Source organism: Oncorhynchus gorbuscha, linkage group LG09, assembly GCF_021184085.1.
Source record: "Oncorhynchus gorbuscha isolate QuinsamMale2020 ecotype Even-year linkage group LG09, OgorEven_v1.0, whole genome shotgun sequence".
NCBI lineage: Eukaryota > Metazoa > Chordata > Actinopteri > Salmoniformes > Salmonidae > Oncorhynchus > Oncorhynchus gorbuscha.
Window position 1 is genome coordinate 51227700 of NC_060181.1, and position 18041 is coordinate 51245740.

An 18041-nucleotide genomic window follows, 5' to 3' on the forward strand; every position below is an offset into this window, starting at 1 on the left:
ATAACAAGTACCGTGGTCGTCCTTTAACTTCCATGGTTTCAATGAGAGGGGCAGTAGTTCTCTGGTTTGTACGGTAGCCCTAAGATGCAAAGTAGCACCTTATATGCAGGGGTCAACTGTAAGTCTTAACCTGTTACTCCTACCCCCTACTTTTTTGAACATTCTGTTAAAAATCGCGCAACATTTCAGTGCCCTGCTACTCATGCCAGGAATATAGTATATGAATATGATTAGTATGTGTGGATAGAAAACACTCAGGCGTTTCATCGAAAAGTGCAGGAAAATCTGGTCACTGAAAATGGAAAAATATATCCCTGCGCGACTTGAACCCATTGATAAAGGTGAACCACATTTAATGGGGCTGAGGTTGCAATACCTACAGCTTCCACACGTTGTCAAGTCTTGTCATTTGCCTAGGCTTTGTTTCTTGGTCAAACAGATGCAAGGCAGCGCAGTTCTTCAGGTCTCCGACCGGATATTTTGGTTGAGATTCTACCCGGACATTTTTTCCAGACGGACAGCTATAGAATATACTTCGTCTTGTGATTAATTTGATCTCTTATTAACGTTTACTAATACCGAAAGTTGCATTACAAAAGTATTTCGAAGTGTTTTGTTGAAAGTTTATCGTCGACTTTTTTAATTTAAAAAAATGACGTTACGTTATAAGACGCTATTTTTTTCCGTTTATCACACAGTCTTCATAGATCGATATCTAGGCTATATATGGACCGATTTAATCGAAAAAAAGACCCAATAGTGATTATGGGACATCTAGGAGTGCCAACAAAGAAGATGGTCAAAGGTAATGAATGTTTTATATTTTATTTGTGTGGTTTGTGTAGCGCCGACTATGCTAATTATTTTGTTTACGTCCCCTGCGTGTCTTTTGGGGTGTTACATGCTATCAGATAATAGCTTCTCATGCTTTCGCCGAAAAGCATTTAAAAAATCTGACTTGTTGCCTGGATTCACAACGAATGTAGCTTTTATTCAATACCCTGCATGTGTATTTTAATGAACGTTTGAATTTTAACTAGTACTATTAGCATTTAGCGTAGCGCATTTGCATTTCCAGATCTCTAGATGGGACGCCTGCGTGCCAGGTAGGAGCAAGAGGTTAAGGAGTGAGTACTGCGCCCAGTAATAAAATACTGTGCCACTTGCCAACATACATTTGCTGTATCGCTATCACAGTAAGGCAACTTCCAAAGAGCTTAATTGAATTGTGTTTCCAGTGAGTGGATATCGAGTTGCTCTCAGACATGAAATTAGTAAGCGATCACTATAAGGCCTAAATAAATTAACAGTTTGTGGTGATTTATTTAAAAAAATAAATAAAAATGTATTCTTCTACAGGGCCCAGGGAGGTGGGAGTTGTGGACAGACGAGTTGAAGATGGCGCCCCCTATCCCCAAGGATGTGCATTTCAACCAGATCATTGTTCCCACGGAGAACACAGTGCGCTACACAGCTCTAATGGAGCTGCTTATCACCCACCAGAAGCCCACCATCTTCATCGGCCCCACAGGCACTGGCAAAAGTGTCTACATCATTGTGAGTGGCCTCTTATCTCAGTCAACCGATCAGAACATTATTTATCAATTATCTCAATCAGCCACTCAGCTGTGTCTCATTTTACACCAATTATTTCAATCAACCAATCAGTGTCTGATTTTTCACCAGTCTCAACAATGGGATTCAATAATGGCATTGGAAGTTCTTACTTGGCTTGATTTTAATGTTCCTTGTAAAAGCCTTTTCCATCCTTCCATTGATCCTCCAGTCCAGCTAATCGATCGATCAGATTTTCTGTACTGATTTTCTGACCCTATATGTCTATGTGCATTTAAGTGATGAGCCTGTAATAATTGCCTCAATGTTTGAGGTCACTTGCCTTAAACACATTACCTTCACAGTATGTATATAAGCACTCTTACTCTACCACCAACGGCATAATCAAACATATTGAATCAACCAGACACCACTAAAAGTGGCAGGTAGAAGTTAGCCTCCCCTTACGCAACCCTAGCAGCCCCATAGCACCTTAGGTACATCACCTGTCTGCCTGGTCTTCCTGTAGAAACATTATCTTGTAGATCAGACACTAGCTACTCTAATACTGCTCACTGGGGCTTCCTCTCACCATCTAGCCCAGCTGTGCTCTGTCTGACAGAGCAGAACCGACTGCCCGTAACCATGCCTGGCAGAGCAGGGCATCTCCGGCGTGCCAGGGGTGATAAACGAGCACCCGGCCTGGGCTCGACAGTGGGCACGCCCTGCCGACAGATACATTGTACATGCTGCCGTCACTGCCAAGCTCTCACGCCAGCTGCGCTTCCTATTTTCGGCTCTGAGGAGGAGAGAGGTGTGACAGCGCAGGCCTCCCGATCCATCATGTTAACAGCCTCCATCCATTCTCTAGCTCGTTACACACCAACGTTCTACAAATGCTGCACTGGAATTATTATATTTTAAAAAATTATCGGGGGGGCACTGTGTAGGGGGTCTCAGATGGTTGAGGGGCAGCTCTTGGGGAACTGTGGGGGGGGGGGGGGATCTTGGAGGGCTGGTGGCCTGGGGGTTGGGAGCTTGGGCTGGTGCTGATGGGTCGCTGGTTCGGGTCCCTGTTTTTGACCTTGTGGGAGATCTGTCGACAAGCCCTTGACCGGGGCTTTGACCATGGGTCGCTCTGGATGGGAGTCTGTTAGATGACCTAATGTGATGTGGATGTTGAGCGGCTTTACTGCAAGTCTGTTTAAAAAATATATGGATTTCATTCTTGTTTCCTTACCGATTCCGTGTTGGGGGGAGTTCCACTAAGCATAAGACGTTTTTGTCACGCAATTTCACATCTAATGTGTGACACATGGATTTCCCAAACTCCGTTTTAGACTAAACTGAGTTCATGAGCAAAATTATCGTATTTACACTTTGTAGCCTATTTTACACTAGCAAAACTGTTTCTGACTAATATCGATGCAGCATTGGTCGTTTTCAAAGGGATGCGTTGCTTTTTAAAGGCAGTCGCTTTTTAAGCATCAAATATGTTGTTTCAGTAATGTTTATGAATGAATCGTGAATAATGATGAGTGAGAACGTTACAGTCTCATATCATACCCCTCCAAAAATGCTAACGTCCCCTGTTATTGTAATGGTGAGAGTTTAGCATGTCTTGGGGGTATGATATTTGTGCGTCTGTAACTTTCTCACTCATCATTATTCTCTATTCATTCAGGATTATTCATAATCTTGGAAGCATCCACATTAATTTAGAAGTGATAAGAAACATATTATATTCTTATTTACAATACAAGTTACTGTAAGGGTTGCGGAACTGGTGGAAGTGAAGTCAGACTCAGGAGAACAGAAATAGGTAATAGACAGAGCAGTTTATTTCAAATGCAAAGGCAATAAAAAACTAAAAATCAACATGGTACAAAACCCGACCCGCACCAGTATCATAGTGCACAAGCACTTACAAACATACAATTCCACACAAGGACATGGGGGGAACAGAGGGTTAAATATACAACACTTAATGAGGGAAATGGAAACCAGGTGTGTGGGAAAACAAGACAAAACAAATGGAAAATGAAAAGTGGATCGACGATGGCTAGAAGACTGGTGACGCCGACCGCCGAACAAGGGGGAGGAAACGACTTCGGTGGAAGTCCTGACAGTTACTCCAAAATGACACAATACATTATTTACCATAAATTCCTATTGGGCACAAATGAATCTGTAATACAACCAAAACAAATATCAAATGCATCTAAAAAATGTGTAGAGTCACAACCTTGATAAGTCATAGCGTGTTTTGAATATTGGACCAAATACTTAACTTTTTTAAATACTTTAATGCACATATAAGTACATTTGTCCTAAAATGGGAGGGACTATGTACAAAAAGTGCTGTAATTTCGAAATAGTTCACCCGATATGGATAAAATACCCTAAAATTAAAGCTGACAGTCAGAACTGTAACCTCATTATTAACCTCATTATTTCCAATACAAAATGCTGGAGTACAGAGCCGAAAGAACAACAGAAAAATCGCATTGTAAAAGCATCATTTTTTAAAATCCAATCCTAGAACACTTACAAGATGGACTCAAAATACCAGCTTGAGACGAGCAAAACAGAAGAGTGTTGCGTAATAAGTGTTCTTATTTTCCATTTAAGATTCATAATATCCAAAATCTTCTGTGATCATACAATCAAAATAATAGTAATAAGTCAACTCACAATGTATGGCTAGGCTATTTGATTACATTACTGTAGTTTAGACTATCCCCTCAACCCCCCACTTAAAACTGTCTGTAAGGAGTTGGTGCAAAGGACCATGATTCTCAAAGAACCATCTGAAACAGCTGTTATAGTCACAAAGGAAAAACACTTTTTACACTACAGTGCCAATACGAACCGATCTGTGCTGGCTCATATATTTTCTTTTCAACTTTTCAACAGTCCTCTGCAGGACGGTTCAAGCTACTATGATGAATATTTAACCAACAGCTCAGTAGTGTGAAACAACCCTAACTTCCCACAAACTCTCTGCAGGACTTTCTGTTGAACCGTCTGAATAAGGATGTATATAGCCCCCTGATGATTAACTTCTCAGCACAGACCACAGCCGCCCAGACACAGAACATCATCATGTCAAAGCTGGATAAGCGCCGCAAAGGGGTGTACGGCCCGCCCATGGGCAAGAGGACGGTAGGTTTGCCAGGCTGTGTGTGTGTGCACATGGATGCGTGCGTGCATGCGTGACTGACATTGTCATGCGTGTATGTGTTTAATTCTTGAATAATAATAATGGTGTTGATAAGCCCTCAATGTAGTGTTGTGCTGACATTGAAAAGTAGTATTGCAGCAGAGTGAAAGACATTGTAGTTTAATAAGTTCTTTATTTGTCCAGGTGGTGTTTGTGGACGACGTGAACATGCCGGCCAGGGAGACGTACGGGGCCCAGCCCCCCGTGGAGCTGCTGCGTCAGTGGCTGGACCACTGGAACTGGTACGACATGAAGGACTGCTCCATGATCAAGCTGGTGGACATCCAGATCATGTGTGCGATGGGACCGCCCGGTGAGTCTTGCACGTACAGCTCAGCTGTCCCTTTACTGAGTTTATTTGCTCACACTTTTTTTCACACTATTTAGCAGTTGCTGTTTATTTAAAGACCCATTTTTATTCAATGTATTATTATTCATCTTTCTTAGGGGGGCATTGAAAGATGCGTTTAAAAGGTTTACATGCTATCACAGTCATTTGTCCCAAGTGCGCTTTCTACGTTTTCTAACTCTGTGCCCCTATGGAAACTGATTTGAGGATTTGGGGAGGGTGAGCTGGTCTTAGATCTGAGCCTAAGGGCACCTTCTACTGACAGCCATTTTCAAAGTATTGGATTTCTGCCCTCAGGTGGTGGGAGAAACCCAATCACAGCTCGCTACCTACGCCACTTAAACACGGTCACCATCAACGACTTTGACGAGAAGACCATGTACACAATTTTCTCCAGAATCATGGACTGGCACCTCACTATCAGGTAACAATATAGTGTTGCTGAGAAGTTAGCCCTCTTTTCAGCAACATAGATAGATAGTTCAGCCTAGATATACAGTACATATTTAGGCCTAGACCTAACCTCCTAGATAAATAAACCCTTTCGGGTCGTTCCACCTCAAATAGCACAAGAAAGAGAATTTCGATATCCACCATTTCAGATTGTTCTGAAATCGTTTCTGTAGTTTAGTTCCGGGAACATTTGCATACCTGCAATTATTTTATTGAAATATAATATGATCTCGGAGATCAAATAGGCCGTTGTAATTAATAGGATTCATATAATATTCAATAAATATAGTACCTAACATCTGATTTTGAAAAAACTTCTAACAATGAGGAATTCAAATAAAATGGCCAAAAGCCACACACGGACCCCCCACACCGCTGCTGAAAAAATTCCTAGGGGAAACACTGTATTGTCACAGAACAGTCGGTGCCATATGGAGGATAGTTAGCCCAACTCTGTACCTATGAGAGGTTATAACATGGCATATACACACAGTTTTTATGAAGTGGTATGTATTTTGCAATGTTCTGTGCTTTGTCAAGTACACTCCTTGTCACGTTCGTCATAAGGAGTAGACCAAGATGCAGCGTGGTGTGTTCCCATCCTTTACTTTGGAATAGAAAACTTCAAAGAACAAAACAACAAAGCGAACAAACAAAACGTGAAGCTATAATAATGCTCACAGGCAACTATACATAGACAAGATCCCACAAAGCACAATGGGGAAATGGCTACCTAAATATGATCCCCAATCAGAGACAATGATAAACAGCTGCCTCTGATTGGGAACCATAACAGGCCAACATAGATATACAATTCCCCTAGATAACCCACCTTTAACCTTTCTAGCGGAACACCTCGGCAACATTCCGCTGAAAAGGCATTGTGCAAAATTCAAAAATATTTTTTTAGGAATATGAAACTTTCACACATTAACACATCCAATACAGCAAATGAAAGATAAACATCTCGTTAATCTACCCATCGTGCCCGATTTAAAAAATGCTTTAAAGCGAAAGCACAACATATGATTATGTTAGGTCATAGCCAAGTCGAAAAAAAACACAGCCATTTTTCCAGCCAAAGATAGAAGTCACAAAAAGCAGAAATATAGAATGTATCACTAACCTTTGATGCTCTTCATCAGATGACACTCATAGGACATCATGTTACACAATACATGTATGTTTTGTTCGATAATGTGCATATTTATATCCAAAAATCTCAGTTTACATTGGCGCCTTACGTGCAGTCATGTTGCAGTAATGTTTTGATTCCAAAACATCCGGTGATTTTGCAGAAATACTCATAATAAACAATGATAAAAGGTATAAGTGTTATTCACATAATTAAAGATAGACTTCTCCTTAATGCAACTTTACGGATAAAGCATAATCTGACAACGGCGCTCAGAACCCAATCCAGCCAGATAAATATCGGCCATTTTGGAGTCAACAGAAGTTAGAAACAACACTATAAATATTCACTTACCTTTGATGATCTTCATCAAAAGGCACTCCCAGGAATCCCAGTTCTACAATAAATGACTGATTTGTTCCATAATGTCCATCATTTATGTCCAAATAGCCACTTATTGTTAGCGTGTTCAGCCCAGTAATTCATCTTCATGAGGCGCAGGCACCTCATCCAGACAAAGACTCGAAAAGTTCCATTTCAGTCCTTTAGAAACATGTCAAACGATGTATGGAATCAATCTTTAGGATGTTTTTAACATAAAACATCAATAATGTTCCAACCGGAGAATTCCTTTGTCTTCAGAAAAGCACTGGAACGAGTGGTAACTCTGTTTGGAGCGCGCGTCATGAGACCAAGGCACTCTGCCAGACCACTGACTCAAATAGGTCTCAAGAGCCCCTCCTTTATAGTATAATCCTCATTCAAGTTTCTAAAGACGGTTGACATCTAGTGGAAGCCGTAGGAAGTGCAACTTTATCCATATCTCAATGTGTATTCGGTAGGCCAAGTTTTGAAAAACTACAAACCTCAGTTGTCCCACTTCCTGATTGAATTTGTCTTAGGTTTTCGCCTGCCATATGAGTTCTGTTATACTCACAGACATAATTCAAACAGTTTTAGAAACTTCAGAGTGTTTTCTATCCAATACTAATAATACTATGGATATATTAGCATCTGGGACAGAGTAGGAGGCAGTTCACTCTGGGAACGCTATTTATCAAAAGTGAAATTGCTTGCCCCTATCCCAAAAAGGTTAATCACACCCCGACCTAACCAACATAGAGAATAAACAGCTCTCTATGGTCAGGGCACTGGAGGTCTAGAGCGTAGAGCTGGCACAACCAGTCGTGGCTGGATGCTCACTTTAGCCCGGCAAGTGCGGGGCGCTGGCACAGGACGCACTGGCTGTGAAGCTGCACTAGCGACACATTGTGTGTCTCCGCAAAACATGGTGCCTGACTGGTCCCACGCTCCTCACAGCAACTGTCTTGCTCCAGACACCAAACCAGCCACTCTACCTCATCACTCCCCTCAACTATCTCACAATCCTCGCTCAATCTATCCCAATATTCCTTCGCCGATCACTCCGTGTGCTCCCTTCCCCAATTTTGTTTTGAGGCTGCCTCTCGGGCTTCTGTCATGGCTGCGAACCCCGGTGTCGTCGTTGTCCTTCCTTCACAGCTTGTGTCTGCTTCCATGGAAGGATTTCGTCTCCTGCCATTATCTCCTCCCAAGTCCAGGATGTCTTTACCTCCTGGATATCCTCCCAGGCCCAGGATACCTGCTCCTCCTGGCCACGCTGCTTGCTTTTTGAAAATGGAAATGTGCTATCATACATGTTAGCAACACCTTCGCCTTTGCGGGATGCGCAGGGGATATGGTCACTAGTGTAACCAGGAGGTGAGGCCTCATTTAACACAGTAAATTCATCATGCTTAAGCCATGTTTCAGTCAGGCCAATGACATCAAGATTATGATCAGTGATTAATTAGTTAATTTACTATAACTGCCTTGGAAGTGAGGTATCTAATGTTAGGTAGCCCTATTTTGAGATGTGAGGTATCACAATCTTTTTCTATAATGGCAGGAATGGAGGAGGTTTTCATTCCAGTGAGGTTGCTAAGGCGAACATCTCCATGTTTAGTTTCGCCCAAACTAGGTCGAGGCACAGACACAGTCTCAATGGGGATAGCTGAGCTGACTACACTGACTGTGCTAGTGGCAGACTCCTCTAAGCTGGCAGACTGGCTAACAGCCTGCTGAAGTTGGAAGTTTACATACACCTTAGCCAAATACATTTAAACCTTAGCCAAATACATCCTGACATTTAATCCTCATAAAAATTCCCTGTTTTTGGTCAGTTCAGATCACCACTTTGTTGTAATTAAGAATGTGAAATGTCAGAATAATAGTAAAGAGAATGATTCACCACTTTGTTGTAATTAAGAATGTGAAATGTCAGAATAATAGTAGAGAGAATGATTCACCACTTTGTTGTAATTAAGAATGTGAAATGTCAGAATAATAGTAGAGAGAATGATTTATTTCAGCTTTTATTTCTTTCATCACTTTCTCAGTGGGTCAAAAGTTTACATACCCTCAATTAGAATTTGGTAACATTGCCTTTAAATTGTTTAACTTGGGTCAAACATTTTGGGTAGCCTTACACAAGCTTCCCACAGTAAATTGGGTTGAATTTTGGCTAGTGTAACTGAGTCAGGTTTGACGGCTGCCTTGCTCGTACACGCTTTTTCAGTTCTGCCCACAAATGTTCTATAGGATTGAGGTCATGGCTTTGTGATTTTTTTGTACCTGTTTCCTCAAACATCTTCACAAGGTCCTTTGCTGCTGTTCTGGGATTGATTTGCACTTTTCGCACCAAAGTACGTTCATCTCTAGGAGACAGAACATGTCTCCTTCCTGAGCGGTATGACAGCTGCGTGGTCCTATGGTGTTTATACTTGCATACTATTATTTGTACAGATGAACCTTCAGGTATTTGGAAATTGCTCCCAAGAATGAACCAGAACTACAATTTTTATTCTGAGGTCTTGGCTGATTTATTTTGATTTTCCCATGATGTCAAGTAAAGAGGCACTGAGTTTGAAGATAGGTCTTGAAATACATCCACAGGTACACCTCCAATTGTCTTAAATGCCTATCAGAAGCTTCTAAAGCCATGACAATTTTCTGGAATTTTCCAAGCTGTTTAAAGGCATATTCAATTTAGTGTATGTAAACTTCTGACCTGGAATTGTGATACAGTGAATTATAAGTGAAATAATCTGTCTGTAACAATTGTTGGAAAAATTACTTGTTTCATGCACAAAGTATATGTACTTACCGACTTGCCAAAACTATAGTTTGATAACAAGAAATTTGTGTAGTGGTTGAAACATGAGTTTTAATGACTCCAACCTAAGTTTATTTAAACTTCCGACTTCAACTGTAGCTATATGTGGCAAGTTGTCATTGGTCCAAATGATCTACACATTGGTCAACCACAGGTTAGCTTTTTGTTTAAACTACATCCTGTCTCTTTGTTCTTTGTTCAGTGGAGAAACAATGAGTACAGAGAAGAATGAAGATCAACCATCCACTTTCCAGCATAACAACTATGATTTGTTCTCTTTTAATAAATATATTTCTCTCCCTTGATTTGCTTTAGGGTCTGTGTTGTTGAAGAATATCATAAATTGCTAACAGGGCTGAGGCTATAGTGTGTGTGTGTGTGTGTGTGTGTGTGTGTGTGTGTGTGTGTGTGTGTGTGTGTGTGTGTGTGTGTGTGTGTGTGTGTGTGTGTGTGTGTGTGTGTGTGTGTGTGTGTGTGTGTGTGTGTGTGTGTGTGTGTGTGTGTGTGTGTGTGTGTGTGTGGAACGTTGGCACAATTGTTAATGTGTGTATATAATATCATTTATGACTCCTCACCAGGTTTGCTTTCCCCAAGCCATTTGCAACGCTGACCGCTCAGATCATAAATGGCACAATGTCTGTGTACCAGGAGGCCACCAAGAACCTGCTGCCAACCCCGGCCAAGTCCCACTACCTTTTTAACCTGCGAGACTTCTCCCGCGTCATCCAGGGCATCTGTCTGTCCCGACCTGAAACAGCTGAGAACCCCAGCGCCATCAAGCGCCTCTGGGTGCATGAGGTATGTATACAGGGCTCAGTATTCACGCTTGCCCGGGACAGGTAAAAAATATATATAATTCAGACAAGCAGAACATAGATGTAAAGTAGAAAAGTCACAAAAATCACAATATCAAATATTTTATCCTATCACAATTGGATCAAAGTGTCCTTCGGATGCGATGTGTTGCGGACTTTCATCTCCCAAACTCTGCACTTGCATTACCGTGGTGTTATCTATCCATTTGGGAAGTACAAATATTGGGACAAATTCATTAAGTTGAGTGGCAAAATAATTGAAATTGTATTAACATTAATGCAACAAAACAAATCTAACTTTGCAAGACAGGCGTTAATCTTGTGTTAGGCACAGCTGGGTTGGCTTTCCACTAGATGCTGGAACATTGCTGTAGGGACTTGCTTCCATTCAGGGACAAGACCATTAGTGAGGTCGGGCTCTGATGTTGGGCGATTAGGCCTGGCTTGCAGTCAGCATTCCATTTTTTCCCAAAGGTGTTTGATGGGGTTGAGGTCAGGGCTCTGTGCAGGCCAGTTAAGTTCTTCCACACCGATCTCTACAAATAATTTCTGTATGGACCTCGCTTTGTGCACTGGGGCATTGTCATGCAGGAACAGGAAATGGCCTTTTCCCAAATAGTTGCCACAAATTTGGAAGCACAGTATCGTGTAGAATGTTGTCGGGTTAAGATTTTCCTTCACTGGAACTAAGGGCCTAGCCCAAACCATGAATAACGGTCTCAGACCATTATTCCTTCTCCACGAAACTTTATAGTTGGCACTATGCATTTTGGCAGGTAGTATTCTCCTGGCATCCGCCAAACCCGGATTCGTCTGTCAGACTGCCAGATGGTGAAGCGTAATTCATCACTCCAGAGAATGTGTTTCCACTGCTCCAGAGCCCAATAGCGGCGAGCTTTACACCACTTCAACCGACGCTTGGCAATGCGCATTGTGCTCTTAGGCTTGTGTGTAATAATAATAATAATGCATTTTATTTCGTGAAATGGTTCGTTGCATCATACAACACCAAAACAAATTTCAGTCACTTTTTTAGCCCATGGTGATGGACATTTATTTATATTTTTGGACAAGTGACTTGAGCTTTAGGTATGAAGTCAAAAATCTATCCTACTTGTCCGAAGATCAAGTGGCGTTAAAAAGGTTATTGTCAAGCCCTTATGAATCTACACTCACCGGCCAGTTTATTAGGTACACCCATCTAGTACCGGGTCGGACCCCCCTTTGCCTCCAGAACAGCCTGAATTATTTGTGGCATTTTACAAGGTGTCGGAAACTTTCCACAGGGATGTTTGTCTAAGCTGATGCGGTGGCATCATGTAGTTGCTGCAGATTGGGCGGCGGGAACATTCATGCTGCGAATAGCCCGTTCCATCTCATCCCAAATACTGTATGCTCTATTGGATTGAGGTCTGGGGACTGTGCAGGCCTCTCAAGTAAACTGAACTCGCTGTTGTATTCCAGGCAATACTTTTCACTCCACAATTGTCCAGTGTTGTTGATCGCGTGCTCACTGGAGCCACTTCTTCTTGTTTTTAGCTGAAGGGAGTGGAACCCGGGATGGTCATCTGCTGCAGTCATCCATCGGTGACCAGGATCGAAGAGTTGTCCGCTGACTGGATGTTTTTTTGTTTGTCGCACCATCTTCGGTGAACCCTAGACAATGTCGTGGGTGAAAATCCCAGGGCGGTGGCGATTTCTGAGTTACTGGATCTGGCTCGCCTGGCACCGACGATCATAGTACAATCAAAGACGCTTAGGTCACTTGTTTTGCCCATTCTGACGTTCAATCGAACAGTAACTTAATAAACTGTCCCATGAGTCTATTTTCTCAAGGTTCTAACAAATCATGACGTGTAAATTGTAATAATATTCAGGGGCCCGTTGCACCAGTTGGTCTTAAGTGGGTCGTAACTCTATTTCCAGCGTAAAATGTGCTCTACTCCGGGCCAAAAATGATCCCTGTTGCTCCCACCTGGGTGTTAGCCCTTCTATGAGCTACGCGTGGACGTAGATTCTATGCCTACTCGGGAGCAGGTTTAATTGGGACTGTCTTTTTCATGATATGCACAGAAAATAATAGAATATATATTTTTTTTCAGGATGTGTCTACATTTCACAACCTCTTTTTGAGTTGCCTATGCGTGAGTCAATAGCAACATAATACACTTGATTTATATGCTACATTATAGCATGCTAAATATGTCTGATCAGATATTAGCAAACTAATAGATGAGCTGCCACCTCCACCTATTTGCCCAGCCAGAGCTCAATTAACCAAATATACAGATACAAGTCAAGGGCTTTAAGTCAGGATATAGCCTAGCCTACTACGTGACTGAAGAGCAAAATAATCCACCTGTTATACTTGGCTAGTGTAGGCTACATAATATGTTTAAAAAAATGTTCTGATTACACTGTTAGATGAGAAAACTAGACTAAATATTACCATCATGATCATGAACACTCACTTCAATTTGGCTAACATTTTCCCAGCCTAATTTTAACCAAATATCCAAATGAGGATTCTGTGAAATCAAAAATCTGACGCTTATCTCAAAGCAGTGCTGAAATTATAGTGACCACACACTGATTAAACGGTTGGATGACTTTGGGAGTTTCAGTAAGCAACAATATGGTAAATGCCTTCAATGGCATTAGCCTACTTAATTACAATATTTTTGTAAGATAGTGATATACATTTCCACAGTAATTATTGATTGATCCAGCCAGTTGTGGTTAAGAAAACGTGCATGCATAGTGGCGTGCTTTGCGAAGTGCTGGGACATGCCTCGCAAAGTTTCGAACTGCCACTAGGATGGTAACAGCCTTGTAATGTGCGGTGCCTAGCAACCATCATTATGAAGCATCAAATCTCATGACATAGCTATGCCAGCATTGCATTCTTCAAGCTTAGCTATGACTAGTCATATTTTTGGTTGGTGCAACAGGTGTAAATTATGATCCCAAAGTCAGACGTAGCTATGCCCGACCTAGCATTTAGGTCCAACTTTTTTATGCCCAACTGGTGCAACCGGCCCTAGGTGTTCAATTCTCATGCTGACAAATTGCTACTTCATTCACTATCACAGGTCCAGAGGGTGTACTACGACCGTCTAGTGCACGACTCAGACCGGGCCTGGATGGTGGGCTACCTCCAGGAGGTGTCCCAGTCCTTCCTCAAAGAGGACTTCCACCAGCTCTTCCAGCACCTAGACCAGGACCAGGATGGGTGCGTGACGGAGGATGACCTCCGCAGCCTCATGTTCTGCGACTTCCACGACCCCAAGGGCGAGGACCGCAACTACCGCGAGGTGAACAACCTGGACCAGCTGCGGCAGGTGGTTGAGTCGCACCTGGATGAGTACAACAACGTCAGCAAGGCGCCCATGAACCTGGTGCTCTTCCGCTTCGCCATCGAGCATGTGTGCCGTATTTCACGCGTGCTCAAGCAGCCGCGCGGCCATGCCTTGCTGGTAGGGGTGGGCGGGAGTGGGAGACAGTCTGTTACCAGGTTGGCCGCCCACATGGCAGAGGCTGAGCTCTTCCAGGTGGAGAAACTTTTTTTTCATTAACAATTGTATTTTGTATAAAATTACAAACTCTCAATAACAATCACAATATACTTTTTGAACAGGTGGAGATTGCAAAGAGCTACGGCATGACGGAGTGGCGTGACGACCTCAAGCTGATCATGCGCAAGTCCACTCAGGGCGACACGCATGGTGTCTTCCTCTTCACTGACACACAGATCAAGATGGAGTCCTTCCTGGAGGACGTCAGCAACCTGCTCAACACTGGAGAGGTGATGGATGGACGGACAGACACAGACACTTTTCTTTATCCCCTATATAGAAATTCAGGGTCACAGACACAACAACAGAGACAAAGACACAGACTAGTCGTATACATTTTGTGATTTCTGTAATTTGCCTTTCTTGAACCTTTGTTAAATCATGTTAATAATCCCATGAATTAATTAATGGTTTGCATGAACATTCGAGATACACACCCATATCTCAATTTGCAAAATACATAAATGCAAACATTTAGGTGGTTTAAAATGTTTTATAATAATCCCCCAAAAAATGGCTACAGTGTCATGAAAAAATCCTCATTCCCTTCCTTTTCCCCCTTCCTCACGCCAGGTACCCAACCTGTTTGCGACTGACGAGAAAGCAGAGATCTGCGAGCGCATGCGTGTGCTTGATCGTCAAAGGGAGCGCGACAAGCAGACGGATGGCAGCCCGCTATCGCTCTTCAACATGTTCTTGGAGCGCTGCCGCTCGCAGCTGCACGTGGTGCTGGCCATGAGCCCTATTGGAGACACCTTCCGGAGCCGCCTGAGACGCTTCCCTGCCCTCATCAACTGTTGCACCATCGACTGGTTCCAGGTAATATACACTACATGACCAAAAGTATGTTGTTACCTGCTCATCGAACATCTCATTACAAAATCATGGGCATTAATATGGAGTTGGTCCACCATTTGCTGCTATTCTTCTGGGAATGCTTTCTTCTGAGAAGGCTTTCCAATAGATGTTGGAACATTGCTGCAGGGACTTGCTTCCATTCAGCCTCAAGACCATTAGTGAGGTCGGCACTGATATTGGGCGATTAGGCCTGGCTCTCAGTCAGTGTTCCAATTCATCCCAAAGGTGTTCAATGGGGCTGAGGTCAGGGCTCTGTGCAGCCCAGTCAAGTTCTTCCACACCTTTCTCGACAAATAATTTCTGTGTAGACCTCGCTTTGTGCACAGGGGCATTGTCATACTGAAACAGGAAAGGTCCTTCCCCAAATTGTTGCCACAAATTTGGAAGCACATAATCGTCTAGAATGTAATTGTATGCTGTATATTTAAGATTTCCTGGATCGTGGAGGAGTTAAACCGATGAACCCCCCAGGGTTCAGCTGGGAATGCTGCATAGTCACATGGACCTGCTTCCCTATTCCCCAGCTGAGTGCTGTCATCAGGCATGAGGTGGGAAGGATGGTCTCGGGGTCCGAGGGTGTAGCCGCAGGGCTATAGCGGCGTGACAGAGCATCCGGCTTGATATTCTTGGATCCCAATCAGTAGGAGAGGGAGAAGTTAAACCGGGTGAAAATCTGAAAATCAGGGCCTGGAATATCTTCGTACCACAAGTGTACAGCCCAGAAGGGGTGAGCAACACCAACATATTATTTCTTATTTTATTTATTTTATTTCTTATTTTATTTTTTGAGTACAATAAGAAATAATACATTGGTGTTGCTCACCCCTTCTGGGCAGTACACTTGTGGTACGAATATAGGCGTTCAGCAGGCCCAACTTGGAGAAAATGGTGTCCCCCCGGAGCGTCTCGAAAGCTGAGGCGGTAGCGGGTAGCGGTCATTGAGGCCCTGGTAGTTGATGCACGGGCGCAGGGGAGGCAGAAGGACAGATACACCCTGCAGCTAGGGAGTCCTCGATGTAGGTCTCCATAGCCTTGGTCCCCAGACCTGACAGAGAGTACTGTCGTCCCCGGGGTGGTGTGGTGCCTGGGTGAAGATCCAGCAGTCATAGGGTCGGTGTGGAGGAAGTGGCCCAGGCCTTACTGAAAACATCCCTGAGGTCCTGATACTCCTCGGGAATGGCGAAGAGGTCCGTGGCAACTTCTGAGCCCACAGGAAGATGACCCGGGGCAGGTTGCGCTGACTTCTGACAATGGCCGTGGCAGAACGGGCTGCAGCTCATGATGGCACCAGCAGTTCAGTCTATGATTGGATTGTGTCGCTTGAGCCAATAATATTCCAGTACCATGGGAACTTGAGGAGATTGGATTGCCTGGGTGTGGTTCCCTGACACTCGTAGGCTGATTGGAGTGGTATTTGGGTGACCCAGGCTATAGAGCGGCCGTTCAGCACTCTCTAACGTCCATGGGAATGGAAAGGGAATGAGTGGGGATGCCCAGCTCAGACGACAGGGTAAATGTCCAAAAAACTGTCATCGGTCCCAGAGTCGATGAGTATCCAGAGAGATTTTGATGGGTTCCCCTACAGCAGGATGGTATGGAAAGGGGTATGAGAATAGGGGGGAGGAAAAGTTCTCGGCCCTACCAGTGAACCTGGTCTTTTAGTGGACAGGAGGACACGAAATGACCAGTAGTCCTGCAATACAGACAACTCTTCATGTGAAGCCGGTGTAGACGTTCGGCTGGGGACAGCCTAGCTCTGCCTAGTTGCATCGGCTTGGGAAGAGGTGAATCGGCAGACTTTGGAGACTTTCGGGGGAACTCTGGTAGCCTCGGGTCCTCTCGGCCATGGAAACATCGGGAACTTCCGGGATGCATAGGAGGCGAGGTGGAATCTTTCCTTCGTTTATGTAGCCTCCAGTCGATCCGGATGGTCAAGGCAATGTCCTTCTGTAGCTCAGTTGGTAGAGCATGGCGCTTGTAACGCCAGGGTAGTGGGTTCGATCCCCGGGACCACCCATACGTAGAATGTATGCACACATGACTGTAAGTCGCTTTGGATAAAAGCGTCTGCTAAATGGCATATATTACAATATTTATTACAATATTGCAATGAGCGAGTTGAGATCCGTTGGTAGTTCCCGGGCTGCTAGCTCGTCCTTCACTTCCTCCGGTAATCCGTGCACGAACTTTCACGCAGTGATTCCGGGTTCCAGGCAAGCTCAGCTGCCAACGTGTGGAAATCCACCACAAAGTCTGCCACACTGCGGGAGTTTGCCAAAGCTGGAGTATCTTCCGGGCAGTCTCTCTCCCGGACAGTGGAGAATCAAAAATCTTATTCACCTCCGTGTGGGAACACGTGAGTTCGCACATGGCTGTAGTGCAGGGGAGAGCCCTCCCGGGCATCAGCGTGATCAGGTACGCTATCTTTGAGTGGTCCGAGGGGAAGGAGGAGGGCTGCAGCTCGATGATGAGAGAACACTGCGCAAGAGAAACGCCTGACAGGTTGTTTATGGTTGATTGAACAAGGATGGGAAACCGTGTTTAAAGCCTTTACAATGAAGATCTGTGAAGTTATTTGGATTTTTACTATCTTTGAAAGACAGGGTCCTGAAAAAGGGACGTTTCTTTTTTTGCTGGGTTTATATGATTAATGTGAAGTCAGTCCTAGAATATATCCACGATAAATGTCTCTGTTTTCCCCATCCCCTTCTCCGTCTCTGTGTAATAAGCCGTCATAGCTTGTCAGTCCCCTGGAGACTTTTGTCTCATGTAAGTGTTTATATGTATACTCTGTTATTATTTAGTTACTTATTAAATAAATACTAAGTCAATAAATAGTTAAATCAATTTGTGTGGTACTGAATGATTAGCAAAGGTTGGGGTTCT

General features: G+C 43.6%; 1 protein-coding gene across 1 annotated transcript in view; it reads left to right on the forward strand.

Annotated features, from left to right (window-relative positions):
* Window positions 1-18041, forward strand: part of dnah7 (dynein, axonemal, heavy chain 7) — a 224626-nt gene that overhangs the window by 102555 nt on the left and 104030 nt on the right. Inside the window, 8 exon segments of the mRNA XM_046362668.1 lie at window positions 1360-1557; window positions 4564-4719; window positions 4922-5090; window positions 5424-5550; window positions 10486-10705; window positions 13815-14273; window positions 14360-14527; window positions 14871-15116. Of these exon segments, the coding sequence (XP_046218624.1) occupies window positions 1360-1557; window positions 4564-4719; window positions 4922-5090; window positions 5424-5550; window positions 10486-10705; window positions 13815-14273; window positions 14360-14527; window positions 14871-15116 (1743 nt within the window).